Source organism: Haematobia irritans, chromosome 1 (assembly GCF_050003625.1).
Source record: "Haematobia irritans isolate KBUSLIRL chromosome 1, ASM5000362v1, whole genome shotgun sequence".
Classification (NCBI taxonomy): domain Eukaryota; kingdom Metazoa; phylum Arthropoda; class Insecta; order Diptera; family Muscidae; genus Haematobia; species Haematobia irritans.
Window position 1 is genome coordinate 185,488,591 of NC_134397.1, and position 23,768 is coordinate 185,512,358.

General features: G+C 33.9%; 1 protein-coding gene across 4 annotated transcripts in view; it reads left to right on the plus strand.

Moving 5' to 3' along the window:
- LOC142222266 (uncharacterized) overlaps window positions 1–18,639 on the plus strand; it is a 129,192-nt gene extending 110,553 nt beyond the window's left edge. For all 4 annotated transcript variants that reach the window (XM_075292299.1, XM_075292298.1, XM_075292301.1 and 1 more), the window contains exon 5: window positions 16,567–18,639. In XM_075292299.1, the coding sequence (XP_075148414.1) occupies window positions 16,567–16,974 (408 nt within the window). In that variant the 3' untranslated portion in view covers window positions 16,975–18,639. The remainder of the gene's footprint in view (window positions 1–16,566) is intronic.
- Window positions 18,640–23,768: the final 5,129 nt, after the last annotated feature.

Sequence of the window (23,768 nt, forward strand, 5' to 3'; positions counted from 1 at the left end):
ATAGGGAAAATGTGGGGACTAAAACCGAAAATTGTGTACATTCCTAAGAATTGAAACTTCTTCGCACATAAAGGGTGATACGGTCAAAATTTGGTCAAGGGAAAATGCGTGTAAATCGGTGAAATCGTTTATTTAAAAATTAAATTACATTTCTTTTTCAAGTTCAATTAGTATAAAATTCAGGAAAAATATTCAGTTAGGCTTTCGCTTTTCCAAATCCGAATTGCCGGGCCTCACGCTTGACACCTGCCATCAGATTTTGTACAGCCACCTTGTCCACCTTCTTCGCCGCAGAACTGCTGCTCGTCCTTAGCAGTTTTTTGGTCGTCTTTAGGTTCCGCTTGACAATAGCCCAGTATTTCTCAATTGGGCGTAGCTCTGGCGTGTTGGGAGGGTTCTTGTCCTTGGGAACCACCTGCATTGTTGTTGGCGGCGTACCACTCCGTGGCCTTTTTACCGTAATGACAAGATGCCAAATCCGGCCAAAACAGTACGGAACAACAGTGTTTCTTCAGGAAAGGCAGCAGACGTTTATTCAAACACTCTTTCACGTAAATTTCTTGGTTGACAGTCCCGGAAGCTATGAAAATGCTGCTTTTCAAGCCACAGGTGCAGATGGCTTGCCAAACCAGATATTTCTTTGCGAACTTTGACAGTTTTATGTGCCTGAAAATATCTGCTACCTTTCCCCTTCCTTTTGCCGTATAAAACTCCTGTCCCGGAAGCTGCTTGTAGTCGGCTTTGACGTAGGTTTCGTCGTCCATTACCACGCAGTCAAACTTCGTCAGCATCGTCGTGTACAGCCTCCGGGATCGCGCTTTGGCCGTCGTATTTTGTTTATCATCGCGATTTGGAGTCACTACCTTCTTGTAAGTCGATAGTCCGGCTCGTTTTTTGGCTCGATGCACGGTTGTAGACGATACACCCAGCTTATTTGCGGCATCTCGGAGAGAGAGGTTAGGGTTTCGCTTGAAACTACCGGCAACTCTCTTTGTCGTCTCAGCGGCTTCCGGTTTTCGATTTCCCCCCGATCCAGACTTCCTGGCTGTCGACAAACGTTCCCCAAACACTTTAATTACATTTGTAACGGTTGATTTGGCAACTTTTAGCGATTTTGCCAGCTTTGCGTGCGAGTAGCTCGGATTTTCGCGATGCGCGAGCAAAATTTTGATACTCTGCTCTTCTTGCTTGGACGGCATTTTGACAATTGAAGAGTGAATTCCAAAATCAAAATAGGAGCAACATTCTACACACACACACCTTCAACATGAGGGGTATTCAGTTTTTTTTAAGTGCAACATTGAAAGAAATACGTCAAGTTTATATTGACCAAGTTTTGACCGTATCACCCTTTACCATCGCCTTGGATATCATCGAATTCGCTGCCTAGCTGACGCGACTAAAGTATTTTCAGTTTGCGACTTTTGTTACTTTTCCTACATTTACGATTCGTATGTGACGTTTACGACGTTTACAACTTTGCGACAGTCCCAAACCTTAAAAAGTTTGATACAGACCATCTCTGATCTTATGTACCCTCCACCATGGATTGCGTAGAAACTTCTACTAAAGACTGTCATCCACAATCGAATTACTTGGGTTGCGGTAACACTTGCCGCTGGCAAGGTATCTTAAAACTTCTTAACACCGTCTTTTAAATTGTAAGATAGTCCATACGGGGTATATATTAAACAAAAAAGGCAGATTAAATACGTAAATAATTCAGTTTGACAAAATTTTCTATAGAAATAAAATTTTGACAAAATTTTCTATAGAAATAAAATTTTGACAAAATTTTCGATAGAAATAAAATCCAATGAAGGACTGGGGAATTCTTCCCACTTAAAGGGTGATACGGTCAAAACTTGGTCAATATAAACTTGACGTATTTCTTTCAATTTTGCATTTAAAAAACCTGAATACCCCTCATTTTGAAGATGTGTGTGTGTAGAATGTTGCTCCTATTTTGATTTTGGAATTCACTGTTCAGTTGTCAAAATGCCGTCCAAGCAAGAAGAGCAGCGTATCAAAATTTTGCTCGCGCATCGCGAAAATCCGAGCTACTCGCACGCAAAGCTGGCAAAATCGCTAAAAGTTGCCAAATCAACCGTTACAAATGTAATTAAAGTGTTTGGGGAACGTTTGTCGACAGCCAGGAAGTCTGTATCGGGGGGAAATCGAAAACCGGAAGCCGCTGAGACGACAAAGAGAGTTGCCGGTAGTTTCAAGCGAAACCCTAACCTCTCTCTCCGAGATGCCGCAAATAAGCTGGGTGTATCGTCTACAATCGTGCATCGAGCCAAAAAACGAGCCGGACTATCGACTTACAAGAAGGTAGTGACTCCAAATCGCGATGATAAACAAAATACGACGGCCAAAGCGCGATCCCGGAGGCTGTACACGACGATGCTGACGAAGTTTGACTGCGTGGTAATGGACGACGAAACCTACGTCAAAGCCGACTACAAGCAGCTTCCGGGACAGGAGTTTTATACGGCAAAAGGAAGGGGAAAGGTAGCAGATATTTTCAAGCACATAAAACTGTCATAGTTCGCAAAGAAATATCTGGTTTGGCAAGCCATCTGCACCTGTGGCTTGAAAAGCAGCATTTTCATAGCTTCCGGGACTGTCAACCAAGAAATTTACGTGAAAGAGTGTTTGAATAAACGTCTGCTGCCTTTCCTGAAGAAACACGGTTGTTCCGTACTGTTTTGGCCGGATTTGGCATCTGGCCATTACGGTAAAAAGGCCATGGAGTGGTACGCCGCCAACAACGTGCAGGTGGTTCCCAAGGACAAGAACCCTCCCAACACGCCAGAGCTCCTCCCAATTGAGAAATACTGGGCTATTGTCAAGCGGAACCTAAAGTAGACCAAAAAAACTGCGAGCAGCAGTTCAAGGCAAACTGGCTTTCTGCGGCGAAGAAGGTGGACAAGGTGGCTGTACAAAATCTGATGGCAGGTGTCAAGCGTGAGGCCCGGCAATTCGGATTTGGAAAAGCGAAAGCCTAACTGAATATTTTTCCTGAATTTTATACTAATTGAACTTGAAAAAGAAGTTCAATTCGATTTACACGCGTTTTCCCTTGACCAAATTTTGACCGTATCACCCTTTAAATATGAGCTAAATTATTAGTTTTTGTACAAAAAGGAATAGCAACTACAGGGATTGATGGCAACAACAATGATGTGAAGTCTATAAAAGTTGAAGGTACCACCAGTAATTTTGTTGGGTATAGTAATAAAATGTATGTTGATAAAATTGTCTATAGTAATAAAATTTTGACAAAATGTTCTATACTAAAAAATTTTGACAAAATTTTCTATAGAAATAAGATTTTGGTAAATTATTTTTGGGGATCGGCTATATATAACTATAGACCGATATGGACCAATTTTGGCATGGGTGTTAGCGGCCATATACTAGCGCAATATATTTCACCACGTAGCAAATTTCAACCGGGCCGGATGAATTTTGCTCCTCCAATAGCTCCGGAGGTCAAATCTGGGTGTGGACCAATTTTTGCATGGTTGTTAGAGACCATATACTAACACCACGTACCAAATTTGAAGCGAATCGGATGAATTTTGCTCATCCATGAGGCTTTGGAGGTCAAATCTGGGGATCGGTTTATATGGGGGCTGTATATAATTATGGACCGTTATGAACCAATTTGTGCATGGGTGTTAGAGACCATATACTAACACCATGTACCAAATTTCATGGTATTAGAGGCTCCGCAAGCCAAATCGGGGGATCGGTTTATGTGGGAGCCACCGTGGTGCAATGGTTAGCATGTCCGCCTTGCATACACATGGTCGTGGGTTCGATTCATGCTACGACCGAACACCAAAAAGTTTTTCAGCGGTGGATTATACCACCTCAGTAATGCTGGTGACATTTCTGAGGGTCTCAAAGCTTCTCTAAGTGGTTTCACTGGAATGTGGAACGCCGTTCGAACTCGGATATAAAAAGGAGGTCCCTTGTCATTGAACTTAACATGGAATCTGGCAGCACTCAGTGATAAGAGAGAAGTTCACCACTGTGGTATCACAATGGACTGAATAGTCTAAGTGAGACAGATACATCGGGCTGCCACATAACCTAACCTAACCTATATGGGGGCTATCTATATATAATTATGGACCGATGTGGACAAAGTTTTGCGTAGTTGTTAAAGACCATATAATAGCACCATGTATTGTTGCTATAATATATATATATATATATATATATATATATATATATATATATATATATATATATATATATATATATATATATATATATATATATATATATATATATATATATATATATATATATATATATATATATATATATATATATATATATATATATATATATATATATATATATATATATATATATATATATATATATATATATATATATATATATATATACTTTATGGGGTCTTAGAGCAATATTTTACAAACGGGATGACAAAGTTTATATATACCCCCCATCCTATGGTGGATCATTGGGGCCAAATCATGATACATACATCATACAAACGGACGAAAAAAACTATTTTTCATATGTTTGGGTGTAAAAATTATAGGTTTGGAACTCAAATTTTTTTAACTCAATATTTTTAAGTGCAAGAATATAATGTTCACAAACTAGCATAACATGTTTGGGCCTTAAAAATATATCCACACAAAAACAAAATAAAATTATATCCACATGATTCGCAAAAATTGTAAGAATTAACTACTGCAGCCACAAAAAAAAAAATCGCTTCTGTAACATATACCCCAAACACATTTTGCTTCAAGTATATATATTTTCAGGATTGGTCCAAACAAAATGTTGTTTGTATTGTTCAAACATATTATGTTTCACCTTAGGGCATACACTGGTTGTAAAAATTTTATAGAGGAGCAAATTTTATCCGATCCGCTTCAAATTTGGTACGAGGTGTAAGTACATGGTATCTAACAACCATGCAAAAATTGGTCCATATTGGTCCATAATTATATATAGCCCCCATATAAACCGATACCCAGATTTGACCTCCGGAGCCTCTTGGAGCAGAAAAATTCATCCGATTCGGTTGAAATTTTGTACATTGCGGAAGTATATGGCCGCTAACAACCATGCCAAAATTGGTCCATATCGGTTCATAATCATGGTTGCCACTCGAGTCAAAAATAATCTACGGAGGTCAAATCTGGAGAACGGTTTATATGGAGGCTATATATAATTATGGACCGATATCGACCAATTCTGGCACGGTTGTTAGAGACCATATACTAACACCATATTCCAAATTTCAACCGGATCGGATGAAGTTTGCTTCTCTTAGAGGCTCTGCAAGCCAAATCTGGGGATCGGTTTATAATGGGGGCTATATATAACATACCAAAATTTTATTTCTATACACAATTTTGTCAAAACTTTATTACTATAGAAAATTGTGTCAAAATTTTATTTCTATAAAAAAATTTTGTCAAAATTGTGTTACTATACAAAATTGTGTCAAGATTTTATTTCTATAGAAAATTTTGTCAAAATTTTATATCTATAGAAAATTTTGTCAAAACTCTATTACCAAACAAAATATTGTCAAAATTTTATTTCTATAGAAAATTTTGTCAAAATGTTATTTCTATAAAAAATTTTGCCAAAATGTTATTACTTTAGAAAATTTTGTCAAAACTTTATTACTATAGAAAATTTTTTCAAAATTTTATTACCATACAAAATTTTGTCAAATTTTTTTGCTATAGAAAATTTTGTCAAAATTTTATTTGTATAAAAAATTTTGTGAAAATTTTATTTCTATAGAAAATGTTGTCAAAATTTTATTCTATAGAAAATTTTGTCAAACTGAATTATATACGTATTTAATCAGCCTTTTGCCACCTATGGACTAACTTACAATTTATAAGGCGGTGTTGGGAAGTTTTAAGACACCTTGCCATCTGCAAGTGTTACCGCAACCCAAGTAAATAATTCGATTTTTAGATGACAGTCTTTAATAGAAGTTTCTACACAATCCATGGTGGAGAGTACATAAACTTCGGCCTGGCCGAACTTACGGCCGTATATATTTATTTTAGTTCATATTGAACGTCATTTAACTTTATACCCAAAATATGTTCATAAAACATTTGAGACGTCCTTAAAAAAAGGAAAATTTCATTGAACTGTGGAAAATTTTCGAAAAAAATTATAAAAATTAACTAAAATTTTGGATGGTATTGCAAATGGGCCATATTGGACAATGTTTAGGTATATCCCCCAAATAAACCGACCTCAAAATTTGGCTATCCGGTATGTGGTCTTAGTAACAGGTTGGCTGATAAGTCCCCGGTCTGACACATAGATGGCGTCGCTAGTATTAAATGCATATTATTTTTATATAGTACAACCTTCAAATGATTCGTGTCAAAATTTGATGTCTGTAAGTCAATTAGTTTGTGGGATAGAGCGTCTTTTGTGAAGCAACTTTTCTTATTGTGAACAAAATGGAAAAAAGGAATTTCGTGTTTTGATAAAATACTGTTTTCTGAAGGGAAAAATACGGTGGAAGCAAAAACTTGGCTTGATAATGAGTTTCCGGACTCTGCCACAGGGAAATCAACAATAATTGATTGGTATGCAAAATTCAAGCGTGGTGAAATGAGCACGGAGGACGGTGAACGCAGTGAACGCCCGAAAGAGGTGTTTACCGACGAAAACATCAAAAAAATCCACAAAATGATTTTGAATGACCGTAAAATGAAGTTGATCGAGATAGCAGAGGCCTTGAAGATATCAAAGGAACGTGTTGGTCATATCATTCATCAATATTTGGATATGCGGAAGCTCTGTGCAAAATGGGTGCCGCGCGAGCTCACATTTGACCAAAAACAACAACGTGTTGATGATTCTGAGCGGTGTTTGCAGCTGTTAACTCGTAATACACCCAAGTTTTTCCGTCGATATGTGACAATGGATGAAACATGGCTCCATCACTACACTCCTGAATCCAATCGACAGTCGGTTGAGTGGACAGCGACCGGTGAACCGTCTCCGAAGCGTGGAAAGATTCAAAAGTCCGCTGGTAAAGTAATGACCTCTGTTTTTTGGGATGCCCATGGAATAATTTTTATCGATTATCTTGAGAAGGGAAAAACCATCAACAGTGACTATTATATGGCGTTATTGGAGCGTTTGAAAGTCGAAGTCGCGGCAAAACGGCCCCATATAAAGAAGAAAAAAGTGTTGTTCCACCAAGACAACGCACCGTGCCACAAGTCATTGACAACGATGGCAAAAATTCATGAATTGGGCTTCGAATTGCTTTCCCACCCACCGTATTCTCCAGATCTGGCCCCCAGCGACTTTTTCTTGTTCTCAGACCTCAAAAGGATGCTCGCAGGGAAAAAATTTGGCTGCAATGAGGAGGTGATCGCCGAAACTGAGGCCTATTTTGAGGCAAAACCGAAGGAGTACTACCAAAATGGTATCAAAAAATTGGAAGGTCGTTATAATCGTTGTATCGCTCTTGAAGGGAACAATGTTGAATAATAAAAACGAATTTTGACAAAAAAAAAATGTTTTTCTTTGTTAGACCGGGGACTTATCAGCCAACGTCTTTTCAATGATGTCGTTTTGTCCTTATAGTTAAGTGATTCGCCTTAAAACTTGGTATCTCAACAAGAATTTTGTTTGAATGGTTTAATCGTCTAGAGGCGAAGTAAGTTCCATTTGTCTTGGAGACTACACATCATTGACTTAATTTCCTCATTCCGATAAATTGTTGGCCCAATCGTGCACATAAAATTTAAATTGACCTCAATACATGGTCAAATAGCATTTAAATCAATCTTCAAACGACAGTATACACACAAAAATTAGTTTAGATAACAAGAAGCAACCAGAATGATGCAACAGTGTAATGTATAGTCCATGAGGATGATGATGTGGTCATTCCCGGTTTATTGTCCTCATAAATTAAAATGAATGCAAACTTGATGGTTATCATTGGACAGCTTTAATTAAAAATTTGTAACACCACTGGAAATGTGAAGCACAACACTGATCTCATTCATTTGGTCAATGGAGATGCAACAGCATTCATCGGATATTCATGGGGTTACCCATACACTCAGAAAATATGCGGCTAAGTAAATAAACTTTATGGGAAATTTGTAATTGATTAGAAGGGGCATACTTCAATTTTACATACGAGTAATAACTGTATGGCCCAAATTACACAGTGGTTTATTGTATGTCTACAATGCAAACAAATATCGATGATAGACCCAGCATCACATTTCGTTGTCCGTGCATACAAACTAACTCTTCACAAACGTAATTTTAGATAAGACACAAAACACGAACTTTTTAAAGACGAAAATTTAAACTTTTGCATCCGTTGAAAAAGAAATGGAAAATGCAAAAGAAACAAAATTTCTATCGTAGCTATGAAAAGTCAAAGTCGAATCTTCTTTTAGACAATACCAAATATCAACAAGTATATACAGAAGTAAGTTCGGCCGGGCCGAATCTTAAATATCCACCACCATGAATCAAATATAATCCTATGAAAATTTCAGGGGGGCTTGATGACACATATTTTCCCAAGCAGATCTATTTAACCAGTACGCTTCCCGAAGATAAATGTAAAGATTATACCTATGCATACTAGATCTGGATTTTGGATTTATAAGAACCATTTTTGTTTGAGTATTAGAGGAATCATAAACATCTCTTGTAAATGTGGAAGAAAATTATGAAATAACGCCTTGATTTTAAGTCTAAAATCTGTATAATTTTACCCCAATTAATTAAAAGATTATGAAGATTATACTTATCTTTCTGTAATCTGCCTATTGGCGAGATTTAGAGGTGAACTAAGTTTCGTCAAGACACCGAATGTTTTTCAATAACAAAGAACTTAGGTTCATGACAACACCAGTGCTTGGTTGGTGAGTGGAACTTAGGTTCCAATAGATAAAATAAGTTAAAGTTGGGAACTCTAGAAAATACCTCAAGTTGCTCCGACGAAATACTCCCGGCAACCCAAATTGAAACAGGTGGGATTTTGTGTCACTTACATTTATTATGGTTGAGAGACGAGAGAGATTCCTATGGGCGACGAGAGGCAACGATGTGTTCTGGTTGACAATCAAACGGCAAGAAGAAGGAGATTTCCTGTTTTACATGACAGGAACCCTCTTATAAAATAAGAGCGGATAAAAAAGATAAAAAAGTTGCCAATCGTCATTACAAAAATCTTAATTCAGTGTTGTATTGTTCTTTATTCATTGCTTTACAAACTAGAAGTGATTTTTATAGAATTATACAATTCAATTCAATTCAATACATTTCAATTCAATAAATTTCAATTCATTACAATTCAATACGTTTCAATTCAGTACAATTCAATAAGTTCAATAAAGTTGCATGAAGACCAAACTGCGTTCGACAGATTACGAGAAGTAAAATCTGGAAATTTTACATTCAGTTTCAAGCAATTTTCATGATCAGTGCACCTTCTGTACCCCCAGATTTGAAATCGGTCTATATGGAGGCCTTACCAAATGCGCCGATAAAAACTAAATCATATACCCTTTTTTGGGGGTCTAAAATGCCTGTATATATTCAATTTGAGGCAAATCGGAAAAAATCTACAATTTCTAGAAACCCTAGGAGTTAAATCGGGAGATCGCTTTAATGGGGGATATGCCAAAAACATGGAGGGATACACACAATATTCAGCACATCTAATTGTGGTTCTAGAATCTAGACCTCAAATCGGAGGGTCGGTTTATAAGGGAGCTATATCAAAAACTGTACCGATTCACAATATATTCGCCACACCTCTTTATGGTCTTAGAATACCGCTACATTTCCAATTTCAGGCAAATTGGATAAAAACTACGTATTCTTGAAGCCCAAGAAGTAAAATCGGGAGATCGGTCTATATGGGGGTTATATCAAAGCATGGTCCGATAATCACCATTTTCGTCACACCTTTTTATAGTCCTAAAAACCTCCAGATGTTCAAGTTCAGGCAAATGGGATAAAAACTAAGGGTTCTAGAAACCTAAAAAGTAAAATCGGGAGAATGGTCTATATGGGAGCTTTACCAAAACATGGTCCGATAATCACCATTTTCGGCACACCTCTTTATGGTCCTGGAATACCTCCAGATATCCAATTTCAGGCAAATTGGATAAAAACTACGTAAAATAAAATCGGGAGATCGGTCTATATGGGGGCTATATCAAAACATGGCACGATAACCACCATTTTCGGCACACTTTTTTATGATCCTATAATACTTCTAGATTTCCAGTTTCAGAAAAACGGATAAAAACTACGGTTTCTATTAGAGGTGTGCACGTGACACGAAATTGTCGTGACTCACGAAAATTTTCGTGATTCGTGCGTGAGTCGTGCGTGAGTCGTGCGTGAGCGTGATTAACAAATCAAAATGTCGTGCGTGAGCGTGAGTCACGAAAATAATATCTTCGTGAGTGTGCGTGAGTAACGAATTCCACTCACAAAAATATTCCTGCTCACCAACATAAAACCCTTAAGAGTTAAATTCAATTACAATTTTACACACAAAAAAATTTTTTTCTGATTCAATCACGAAATTAATTGATCCAATTAATTTTTTAATTGAAATGTCTTCAATCACGAAAATGATAGTATCAATCAGAGTTTTAATTGGGCATAGAAAAAATTCTTGATTAAAAAATTTATTGATTTCATTACCAAATTTCAATTAATTTTTTAATTGATTCAATTAAAAATTTAATTGATGTTGATTGCAAAACTCAATTAATTTAGTAATTAAAAGAGGTAACTATTTTCAATTACATTTTGAATTGGCTTAGAATTTTTATACGGATTAACAATTGATTGTTTGAAAAAAAAAATTTAATTAAAAATTTTAAAAAAATTTTCATCACTTTTTTAACTGACTTAGTCTTCCGAATTTGATTAAAAAGTTACTTGTATCAATTAATTTTTTAATTAAAAATTTTAAAATTTTCAATCATTGACTTAATTAACTTAATGTTTCTATCATTATTAAAAAGTTAATTGTATCAATTAATTTATTAATTGAAAAAATTTTCAACTTCAATTAACTTTTTAATTGGAAATATTTTGGTTATATTTTTTTCTGTGTAGTGACACCTGGTATGTTAAGAGTTTAATAACACTCTCGATTTTAGTAATGCTCATGTTTTCAGACACTTCGGTAAGGTAAATTAATCATAAAATTATTCGTGAGTCGCGATATTTTTCGTGAGTCACGACCTTTTCGTGCGTGAGTACAAATTTTCTTTTCGTGAGTGTGCGTATGCGTGAGGCCTACCAAAAAATATCGTGCGTGAGTGTGCGTGAGTACGATTTTTCAGTCGTCAGTGTGCGTGAGCGTGAGTAAACTATTACTCACGTGCACACCTCTAGTTTCTATAAGCCCAAGATCCCAAATCGGGTGATCGGTTTTGTATGGGAACTATATCAATAACTGGACCGATATAGCCCATCTTTGAACTTGGCCTGCGTGCAGACAAAAGACGATTCTGTGCCAAATTTCGATAACTCCATTATTGAAGACTGTAGCGTGACTAAAACAGACAGACAGGCGGCCAGTCGGACATGCTTATATCGTCTTAGAATTTCTCCCTAATCAAGAATATATATACTTTATATAGTCGGAAATCGATATTTCGAGGTGTTACAATTCCGTTCCGACAAACTTAGTATACCCCCGTCACCCCGTGGTGGGTATAAAAATTGATAGGATCGCTTTTATACATACATAAGTATTTATTCAAGGCCTAACATTGTTGCGAGCAAAGATAATAAAAGAGGAAGATGGGAGATTGGCTTGCGTCATACCAAATGTTGCATTTACCAGATTAGTTTAATACATGTTTGTAACATTTTAGTTGTTTTTAGTTCTTATTTTTTAAATGAAAAATTTAATTTTCTTAATGAAACAATGATAAATTTTAGGCAACAACAACAAAAATTACATTTTCCCATTTATGGATATTTATTTCGTGCTCTTAATTTCTTTTTATGTGAATTTTAATGCTATGTCAATACTTGTCGTATACGCGTTTGGTTCGAGTATTAAACTAATGTGGTAAATGGTTTGATGAGCTCAGTAGCCAATCTCCCATCTTCCTCTTTTATTATCTTTGGTTGCGAGTGTTACAATACTTGCTACAGAAATGAGCTGTCTTACGGTATGATCACACTAGGTATGATCACACACTAGGTATGATCACACTAGGTATGATCACACACTAGGTATGATCACACTAGGTATGATCACACTGGACGGAGAATCGAACCGAGGACTATACAGTTTGTAAGCCAACACACTATCCACTGGACTACGTAGCTGTTCTAGTCACCAGTAGACAATTATCGTTATAAGTTACATTTATATAGCATAGTTTGCAGCGCCCATAGGTTAAAGTGGCAGCCCGATTAAGATTCAGGCTCACTTAGACTATTCAGTCCATTGTGATAATTGCCATGCATGCAGCCCATGCAAACATAACATTATTAACAGAAACATACATTTGTTGGCCACGTGGAGCAGTGGTTAGCATGTCTGCTAAGTGCTCCTTCATATGCAACAGTAAAAAATGGGTTGCTGAATTTAAACGTGGTCGTACAAGCATTGAAGATGAACCACCTAGTGGACGTCCAAGAACAGCAGCAACAACAACAGCAATTGTAGCCAAAGTGCATGATATGGTATTAAATGATCGACGAATAAAAGTGCGTGAAATTGCTAATATCACGGGCATCTCAAATGATCGAGCCCATTTAATTTTGCATGAAGAACTACAGATGAAAAAGCTTTCTGCAAGATGGGTGCCGCATTTGTTAACAGTCGATCAAAAACGCATAAGAATGAACACTTCTCAAGCTTGTTTGGATAGTTTTAAGCGAAATAAAATGGATTTTAAGCGTCGTTTCATAACACTATACTCCAGAGAAAAAAGAACACTCCAAACAAAGGACTGAAGCTGGAGGAAGTTCCCCAAAGAAGGCAAAAACAATTCAATCGGCTGGTAAGGTTATGGCAATCGTTTTTTTTTTTTGGACTTCAAAGGTATTTTATTGATTGACTATCTGCAAAAGGGTAAAACAATAAATTCAGAGTACTATTGCAACCTTTTGGATCAATTAAATGTACAAATTTGAGAAAAACGTCCTGGCTTACAACACAAAAAAAAATACTTTTTCATCAAGACAAAGCACCAGAGCACAAGAGTGTTTTAACAATGGCTAAAATCAACGAATTAAAGTACGAGTTGCTTGACTACCCACCTGATTCTCCTGATTTAGCTCCAAGTGACTTTTACATCAAATAAAGATGCAATTACAGTTGTAAACCACTATTTTGAAGACCTTGAGGAAAACTATTTTAATCAAGGGATAGAATTGCTAGAAAAGCGCTGGACTAAATGTATTGAAGTTTCAAGAGATTATATTGAGAAATAAAAATATTTTTGAAAAACTAACTATTCTCTTTCATATTCACATATTATTTATATGAAAAATTCATGCACCAAACATAATATATTCTAACATATTAACATATGTGTCCCAAACATTTAGTGATAGTTTAGGAACATTACATGTTTGTACTTAAAAATATTGTGTTTAAAAATTGTGCCTGACACACATTTTGTTTATATCGGAACATATGAAAAACATATTTTTCTAAGAGTGCACTAACAGATTGGCTGATAAGTCTCCGGTCTGACACATATGTAGATGGCGTCGCTAGTATTAAATGCATATTATTTTTATATAGTACCAAGCTTCAAATGATTCGTGTCGAAATTTGACGTCTGTAAGTCTATTAGTTTGTGAGATAGATCGTCTTTTGTGAAGCAACTTTTGTTATTGTGAAAAAAACAGAAAAAAAAGTATTTCGTGTTTTGATAAAATACTGTTTTCTGAAAGGAAAAAATACGGTGGAAGCAAAATCTTTGCTTGATAATGAGTTTCCGGACTTTGCCCCAGGGAAATCAATAATAATTGATTGGTATAAAAAATTCCAGCGTGGTGAAATGAGCACGGAGGACGGTGAACGCAGTGGACGCCCGAAAGAGGTGGTTACCGACGAAAACATCAAAAAATCTACAAAGTGATTTTGAATGACCGTAAAATGAAGTTGATCGAGATAGCAGAGGCCTTAAAGATATCAAAGGAACGTGTTGGTCATATCATTCATCAATATTGGGATATGCGGAAGCTCTGTGCAAAATGGGTGCCGTGCGAGGTCACATTTGACCAAAAACAACAGCGTGTTGATGTTTCTGTGCGGTGCTTGCAGCTGTTAACTCGTAATACACCCGAGTTTTTCCGTCGATATCGATTATCTTGAGAAGGGAAAAATCATCAACAGTGACTATTATATGGCGTTATTGCAGCGTTTAAAGGTCGAAATCGCGGCAAAACGGCCCCATATGAAGAAGAAAAAAGTGTTGTTTCACCAAGACAACGCACCGTGCCACAAGTCATTGAGAACGATGGCAAAAATTCATGAATTGGGCTTCGAATTGCTTCCCCACCCACCGTATTCTCCAGATCTGGCCCCACACTGATGAAAAAGACTGTTTTTCATATGTTTGGCTATAAACATTATATGTTTGGAACACAAATTTTTAAACACAATATTTTTGAGTGCAAGCATATAATGTTCATAAACTAGCATAACATGTTTGGGACATATATGTTAATATGTTAGAACATATTATGTTTGGGACATAAAATGTTTGTAAATATAATATGCTTGGATGCAAACATATATTAATTTAGAAATAGCCTATAAAAATATATGTGTTTAGTAGCTTGGAGCGCTATTTAACAGGGAGCGATATTGAATTAAGTTGGTGGTTGTTGTTTGTTATTACAAAATTAACATTTTATTTTTCCTTGGGCAATTGATCAGCTACTTCTTTGATCCTTACAAACTGTGTGGTCCGCTGTTCGAATCCCCGTCCGGCAAAAGGTAAAATTAAAATAAAAAAAAAACCATACAATTGAATAATTTCTTCTACAATGTTTGTATTACAGAAAAAGAAGCTAAGAACTAAAAAATCTCGTGGGAGTGAGAAAGATGTGGGGGAATATACAATTGGGCAGAAACAAAATTTTGAGCATTCAGGTCGAAAACCTATGTTGTTAGCACCTATATTACCTGTTTATTTTCATAATTCATTATGATTGTAAATATATAAATAAATAAATAAAATGTTGAGCACAATATTGTTTGGGAGAATTTTTTTAAGCATATAATATTTTTGGGTGCAAAATGCTTCCAAACATATTATATGTTCACATAATAACATATTGTTTTTTGGAAGACAACATTATTGAATTTGGATGCAAAAATACAAAATGTTTGGAACTTAGACTACCCAAACATATATTGTTTAGACCAATATGCTTTCAAACATATTATATATTGGAAGAGATCAAACATATAAATGTTTGGGCAATACCCAAAAATATATATGCTTGAAGCAAAATATGTTTGGGAGTATATGTTACAGAAGCGATTTTTTGTGAGCGTGCAGCGACTTTTTCTTGTTCTCAGACTTCAAAAAGATGCTCGCAGGGGAAAATTTGACTGCAATGAAGAGGGGATCGCCGAAACTGAGGCCTATTTTTAGGCAAAACCGAAGGAGTACTGGTATTAACAAATTGGAAGGTCGTTATAATCGTTGTATCGCTCTTGAAGGGAACTATGTTGAATAATAAAAACGAATTTTGACAAAAAATGTGCTTTTCGTTGTTAGACCGGGGACTTATCAGCCAACCTGTTAATGCGCATTTAGAATGCTCAAATTTGAAAGCAATTTTCATTACAAAATTATACGACAAAATTGCAATAATAGGATTTTAACGCGCAATAATTTATAGCTGACTTCTTGCATAGGATAGTATTAACGCAAGACAAAGATGTATTTGTTTTGCATCCATATTGCTTCTGATTGGCATTTGTGTATGTTAATAGTGATTGTATCGCAATTTTAAAGGGACATCGTCCACAAGAATCATACATGATGGATACAACTGTATAAGTTAATGTCATAATAGTTTCCCTTACACTATAGCATCGCGAGATGAAATATTTTCTGCTGGGTTCAATTCCACATATTGAAGAATTTCCAATATCTCCACCTCTTTCTGTAACTCGTACGTCATTTACTTTTTAAAAGGTTTTAGGTTTTTTTTTTCGAGTGTAAAGAACTATTTGTATTGGTTAATGATGACTGAGATTATGTCTCATGACATATGCCATTGGAAGCTTAGTGACGATGATATCGACAAAAAGGCAGCAACATGACACTAATTAGTATTTGCAAATAAAATTCCATACATATTTGTCGCATGCCAAAAAAAAGACTATTCAAATATGAATTAAAGCAAGTTTTAGGACCTTTGACTTCTCCCAGACAATCAAGATCAAATCAAAAGGACTTGTTTTGTTTTTGCAATTTGAAACTAACTTTGTTTAATGTTTGTGTGTTTTTTTATGTCTTTTAGGTCTCCTTCCCTTTCAACTCAAATGGCAAACCAGGACGCATTTACCATTGGAATTTACCAGTCATTAAGAAAATACTCGAAGATAAACATCAACGTTTCCCCAGTGTATCCAATGTGGAGCCCCACAAAGTCGAAGAACTGATCGATATTCACAATATACCCACATGGTACAAGCCATGGGAGAATGAATCGTTTGAGAAATCCTATAATCATCATCATCATCATGACACTATGATGAGCTATAAAAAGTCATTAAAACGCAAATCGCCTTCATATTATGCTCCGGCCAATACCGTCAATAAGAATAGTTTCAATAAATATTTTTCAGGAAATGGTAAACCTAAAGGATTTTATGTCATCAAAGAGAATCAAAAGAAGCCTTCCTATTATAAGAATATTGTGTCGTAAGTAGTCGATGATGATGATGATAATGACGATGGAAAGATAGAAGAAAGCCAATGAGCTATAACCGTCTAAAGAAGGGAGTTTTTGGAGGTAGGACCCTTCTTAGTTATTTTTTACACACATCAGATAAAGTCTAATCCTAAGCCTAAGAAAACCGCAACAAAATGAAATATCAAAAAAAAATTGATTACTTTAAAGGGTTTGTGGGGAATTGAAGACATGAAGCGTGGGGGAAGGTACGGGGATTGTAATATGTGGATACATTTTAAAAGCCATAAAATTAAAAGTGTTTTAGTTTTTATTGTTTGGTGTGATAGGAAATATGTCAATTGCTTGTTTTTTAAGTATTCATTTTGTTTATAACTACAGAAAAAAAATCATTAAAATTTCGCCAATGATATTTTTCATTGATGTAACGTAACATTTTCATTAAGACAATGGACTTTTACGTTAATAGTACGAATAGTTCCATTGTTTAGCAGAATTCCATTGTTTAGCACAAAATGCGTTATAATAACGAAAAATTTCGTTATATTTATGAATTTGTTTGACATTGACAAAATTTTAATGACACATTTCATTAATATTATAAATGTTTCTCTATCCGTGTACGAAAGCTGTACACCAAACATCTATAATTTGTGTCAGCAAATGGAAAGTAAGTTTGGATTAAATTCCGATTTGAATGTCTCCTATACGTCCACCCGCCTGTGAGATTAATTTACACGTTTTAAACCAACTTGAATCAGATTCGAAGATGGGCCATACTGGCCTGGCCACACTCTTATGCTATCTCGCTTTATATTTAAATCAACTTCCTATATGAGCTAATTAAGCAATAAACTACCCAGTAAAATATTGTAAGTTCTTTCCTAACCCAGCAAAAAAAAAATTGGAAGTTCTTCTAAAGGCATAACTTTAAAAGTACTTCCAAAAATGTCCTCCCAAAGATGTTCTTTATTTTAACTGCACAGGAAGTTAATTTTAGCCAATTTTTTTAGAACACGATTTTTTCATATTTTTAATGCGAAATTTAAAATGGTACAAATTATTTTGATTTTGCCGTATAAAATGCTAAATCCATTCCAGAAAAACTGCGAATTTTTGAAAATATTTGATATCAAACGTTCCAGACAGCTTTAGAATGCATTAAAAAAATGCATTATAAAATTGTAAAAAAAAAAACAACAATTTTAAAAACATAATTTTTTTAAGTGTTTCCTTATTTCATTAACATGAAATCAAAAATACTGAAATGCAAATTCAATGCAACGGATTCTTAAAAAGATGACTTCTGCCTTACGATAAGCCCTTGTAAAATTCATTGCTTCCGAGTAAATTTTGCACGACTCCCGGATCCAAAAGTAACATTTTTATTGCTTTTTTGGCTACAATAATTTTACTGGGTATTGATTACATTTGACTCTAAATACATTTATAGAGGGATAAATATATATAAATTGGCTTAGGCTAAATTAAATTATATTAAATTACTCCATCTAAATCAAGCTACATTAAACTAAAATAAATTACATACAATTAATACCTATTAAATTATATCATACTCAATTAACATAAATTTTAAATTAAAATTAAAAATAAAAATAAAAGTAAAATTTAAATTTAAATTAATATCAAAATTACAATTAAAAATGGATAGTTTGATATAAATTTTTATTTAAAAATTAAAAAATGTCAATCACTTTTTTTAAGTGACTTAGTCTATCGAGTTTGATTCAAAAGTTAATTGTATCAATAAATTTTTTAATTAAAAATTTTGAAATGTTTAATCATTGACATAATTAGCTTAATGTTTCTATGTTGATTAAAAAGTTAATTGTATCAATTAATATATTAATTGAAAAAATTTTCAACTTCAATCAACTTTTTAACTGGAAATATGTTGGTGAATTGTTTTCTGTGAAATAAAACTAAAATTAATATTTAAACTACAATTTTGATACAAATAAATAAATAAAACTAAAATTTTAAATAAAAAAATAAACTAAAAATTGAGTGAATGGAATAGAACACAAAATTTTTTTCTAATTTAATCACGAAATTAATTGACCCAATTAATTTTTAATTGAAACGTCTTCAATCACAGAAATTAATTAGAAATCAATTAAAAAATTAATTGATCCAATTAAAAAATTAATTGATACTATTAATTTGTGTGATTGATTTTTGTTTCAATTAAAAAAATTGTTGAATCAATTAAATTTTTAATTGAATATTTTTTAAAACTCAATTAAAATTTTAATTGAAAATTTTTCGCGAACAATTTTTTTTTTGTAAACAATATTAAATAAAATAATTTTTTATTTCTATTCACACTCTACCAAACAGAATAAGCGGCATACTTGCCTTATATATCGGCACACAAAAATTTTTTTCTGAATCAATCACGAAATTAATTGATCCAATTAATTTTTTAATTGAAATGTCTTCAATCACAGAAATGATAGTATCAATTAAAAAATTAATTGACAGTCAATTAAAAAATTAATTGATACTATTAATTTGTGTGATTGATTTTTATTTCAATTATAAAATTTGTTGATTCAATTAAATTTTTAATTGAATATTTTTTAAAACTCAATTAAGATTTTAATTGGAAAAATGTTCGTGAAATTTTTTTCTGTGTGTTTATAATGTCTGGAACTTAATTAAGTTGATACGATTTTTGATGGTCATGAAATTCAGAGTCTATCTAGAGATGCACAGACAGAAAAAATATTACCAATATTTATCCAATTATATTTTTGTTTAATTTTAAAAAATGTTCAATTAAAAACTTAATTGATTTAACAAATTTTTAATCGAACAATTCAATGACGTTGGTGATTAATTAATTAAAAAAAATAATTGGATTAATGAATTTCATGATGGAAGACAACAAATATTTTTTTTGTTAGTGGTTCCAAACGTATTTTTTGTGTATATTTATAATAATTCGGGAACTTTTGTATAAGCTTATTTATCTTCAAGTTTACATGCTTTTTAGTACCTAGTAGGTCCATCGGCTGAGTTAGGTGCTAACCTTAAAAAAATTAAATTTGTTACAACGGGTATGTGAAATTTATTTATGGCTACCAAATCCGCAATTATGTTGCAATTTGCATGACATTTCCTTTTTTGCTAAAAAGAGTGTATATCTCCATTAATTCATAAAATATTTAGCATTTGGAGCAATTTTTCAAGGAAATTTTTTCTTTACTGCAGTCTGCAAAATTCTACATATATAACAAAGTTTAATGTCCGAAAGTATTAGACTTTGGAATTTTAAAAGATATCGAATCGATCTCACCTACATTCTTTTTTTTCGTAACATTTTTTTTTCTCTCAGTCAAACAAAAAGTGAATCCACCACCTAGAAAAATGTCGGTTAATTTTAGAACTGTTTAACTAAAATATATTACAAACGTTTATATGATAAAAAAATAAGTAAATATTACTCCAAAAACTCAAGAATATCTTCTAATATACAAAAAATAAGTCGGGTTTTCCTTCCTGACGCAATAACTCCAGAACGCATTAACCGATTTTCATGCTTTTGCATTCGTTGGAAAGGACTTGGGCTTCGTGAGGTTTATAGCAAAGAAAATTCAACAAAAATTTCAACGGAAAAGCAGGGAATTTTTTTTGTATACAGCACCATCTCTGATCCAACTCCAGAACGCACGAACCGATCTACGGTTTTGCATTCGTTGGAAAGGTCTAGGGTTCTGTGAGTTTTATAGATACAGAAAATTCAAGAAAAGTTTTAACGGAAAAGCGGGAATCTTTTTTACATATAGCGCACATTAAAAAATTTATACACGCAGAGAAGGAATATGATCACCTCAAACATGTTTCAAGAGCAAAATGTTATTTTTGTATGGTGACCATGTAATATGTTTGTCACTAAAATGTTATTTTCTCGTCAAATATAACCTGCTTGCCGAAATCAGATACATGATTTGCGAGAAAATAACATGGTTGCGAAAACCATGTTACATGGTCACCACCCAAAAATAACATTTTGCTCTTAAAACATGTTTGAGGTGATCATATTCCTTCTCTGGGTGTAATTTGAACTCATCGCAGTTGCTTTTGTTATAAAATAGTTTTATTTTTTCAAATGAAAAATGTTCGGCGAATGTAGAGGGTAATCATGTGGTGAAAATAGGGTACCTCATTTTTTTATATCCCGTGGGAGAGGGGACATCCCCCTTGCCCGTCTTTTTCAAAATTGGGCCAAAGTTCTCCGATTTGGGTGAAATTTCCAAGGAAGGTTAGGGGTGATGTCTAGACAATGACCCGCTACTTTATTTTTCCATATTTGGTGGCGGAGGTGGATCACCCCTTAATACGATTTTTGTTTAAAGTACAGTAAAAAACACAGTTTCTCTGATTTACTTGAGATTTACAGAGAGGTTATGAATTTATTATGGGGTACCTGATCTTTTAATATTTGGACGGGAAGGGGGACCTCCCCCTAGCCCGACTTTTTGAAAATTGGAACAAAATTATTCGTTTTGCTTGAAATTTTCAGAGAAGGTTGAAGGGTGCGTCTAGGCAAAGGACAGCTACTTTATTTTTCGATATTTGGTCGAGGAAGGGGGCAGTGTTGCCAGGTGATTTTTGATTCTTCCCCCCAAATCTTAAGAAAAAAACCCCTAAATTGGTCTAGACTTTTTTCAAAAACCACCAAAAAATTTAAGAATGTTAATAAGTCAAAAAGGTGTCCCAAATTTCGTTAAAAAATCCTGCAGTGATACACTTTAAATTAAATTAGATTTAACACAAATATATATACTGAAACATTTTTTTTCTGAAGAACAAAATTTCTTTTGAAGTAAATAAAAATCAGTAGATAACATCATTATACCACTTTTCACAAATTCGGGTTTATTTGTCTAAAATTTCGTTCCTGAGGAAAGTAATTTTTCTATGGGTATAATAATACAAAATGTATATCAATATAATTCAATGTATAAATCTTTCAAATCAAATTAATTAAAACAACGGCTTATAAAGTATAAATAATAGAAATAAAAAATAAACAAAAATATAAGTTCAGTAAATATATACATTATTCGAAATTGTAGGTGTGAAATTATGAGACCAATAATTTAATGTTACAATACCATTTCTTAATTTGTTTTTAATTGTATCAAATACTAAAAATGCCCCTGCAACAGAAGCGTTGAAAACAGAATGTCATTGCTTACTTGCTTGTATTTAAGAACATGGGTTGACTTCCCTAATTTTTTTTTTCAAAATTCATGCAAGAATTGTTCCAAATTTGGTTGAAAATTGCTCCACTTTATAGGGTCTAAAATAATTGTTTACCCCTAAATAAATGTTACCCCTAAAAATCCCCCTAAACGTGTAAAAAACCCCTAAATTTTGGGGGAAAACCCCCAACCTGGCAACACTGGAAGGGGGCCCCCTTTACAGTACAGTGAAAAACTAAAATTTGTCGACTTACTGAAATTTTGCGAAGAACTTGGGGGAGATTATGAAATTTATATGAGGTATTTGATTTTTTTTAGTATTTGGTCGGATAAAAATAGAAGGGCACGGGGAGACTTCATTTCTCCTGAAGTACATACCGTGAAACAATTAAACTTTTTCAATTTACTAGAAATTTACAGAAGAAGATATCTGATTTTGTGATATTTGGAAGGGAAGAGGGGCCTTCCCTTGCCCTGCTGTTTAATAATTTGGCTTATAATTTGATTGAGATTTTCTGGGACGTCTACACAACATACGCTATAACATTTTTCGATATTGGGACGAGGAGGGAGACCTCCTTTAAAACCGAAATAAAACTATAATTCTCAAGGTTACTTGAAATTTACAAAGGCCGTAGGGGAAGGTTATGAAATCAATATGATGTACTTGATTTTTGGGTATTTGGACGGGAACCTTCTCCTTGCCCCACACTATGAAACTTGAAGGAAAGTTTATAGATTTTCTTGGAATTTGCAGTGACATCCTTTTACAAAAAATAGGGCAACATCCAACCTTCTCCGATTTACTTGAATTCGGGAGAAGATGATTAAATTTATACAGGGTACATGATTTTTCTATATCTGGTACACACAAAGAAAATTTCATTAAAATTGAGCCAACGAAAGTATTTCATTGAAATAACGAAACATTTTCATTAATACAATGAAAATATTCGTTAATAGTACGAATCGTTATGTTAATTAAAAGAAAATTCGTTATAGTAACGAAAAATTTCGTTGTATTAACGAATTTGTTTCATTGGCTCACTTTTAATGACACATTTCGTTAATATAACGAAACTTTTTCTATCAGTGTAGGGGAAGGAGAATAGTGAAGTTCGGCAGTTTGTGATATGAATATAGGGTACGTGAATTTACGATATCTGGTCGGGGAGGAGCGAAGCAGGGGAGTTCCCTTTTGGCCGTTTTTTTTTAAATAGAAAGTAGAGGATTGTCGATAAATGGGAACTCGGTACATAATTTTATGATTTTTCCACAGGCTTCTGCTAGACTATTTTAAGTAAAAAACTTAAATTTATTGTTCTAACATATTATGTTTCACCTTAGGGCATACACTGGTAGTAAAAAAATTTAATGAAATGTTCTTTGTGTGGATATATTTTTTTAAGGCGCCAATTGGTTACTTCCATTTTTTTACTTGCAGCATTCTCTCTAGGTCTCTCTTTCAAAACACATATATGTTTATATGCTATTTCTTAATTAATATATGTTTGCATCCAAGCATATTATATGTACAAACATTCTATGACCCAAACATAATATGTTCTAACATAT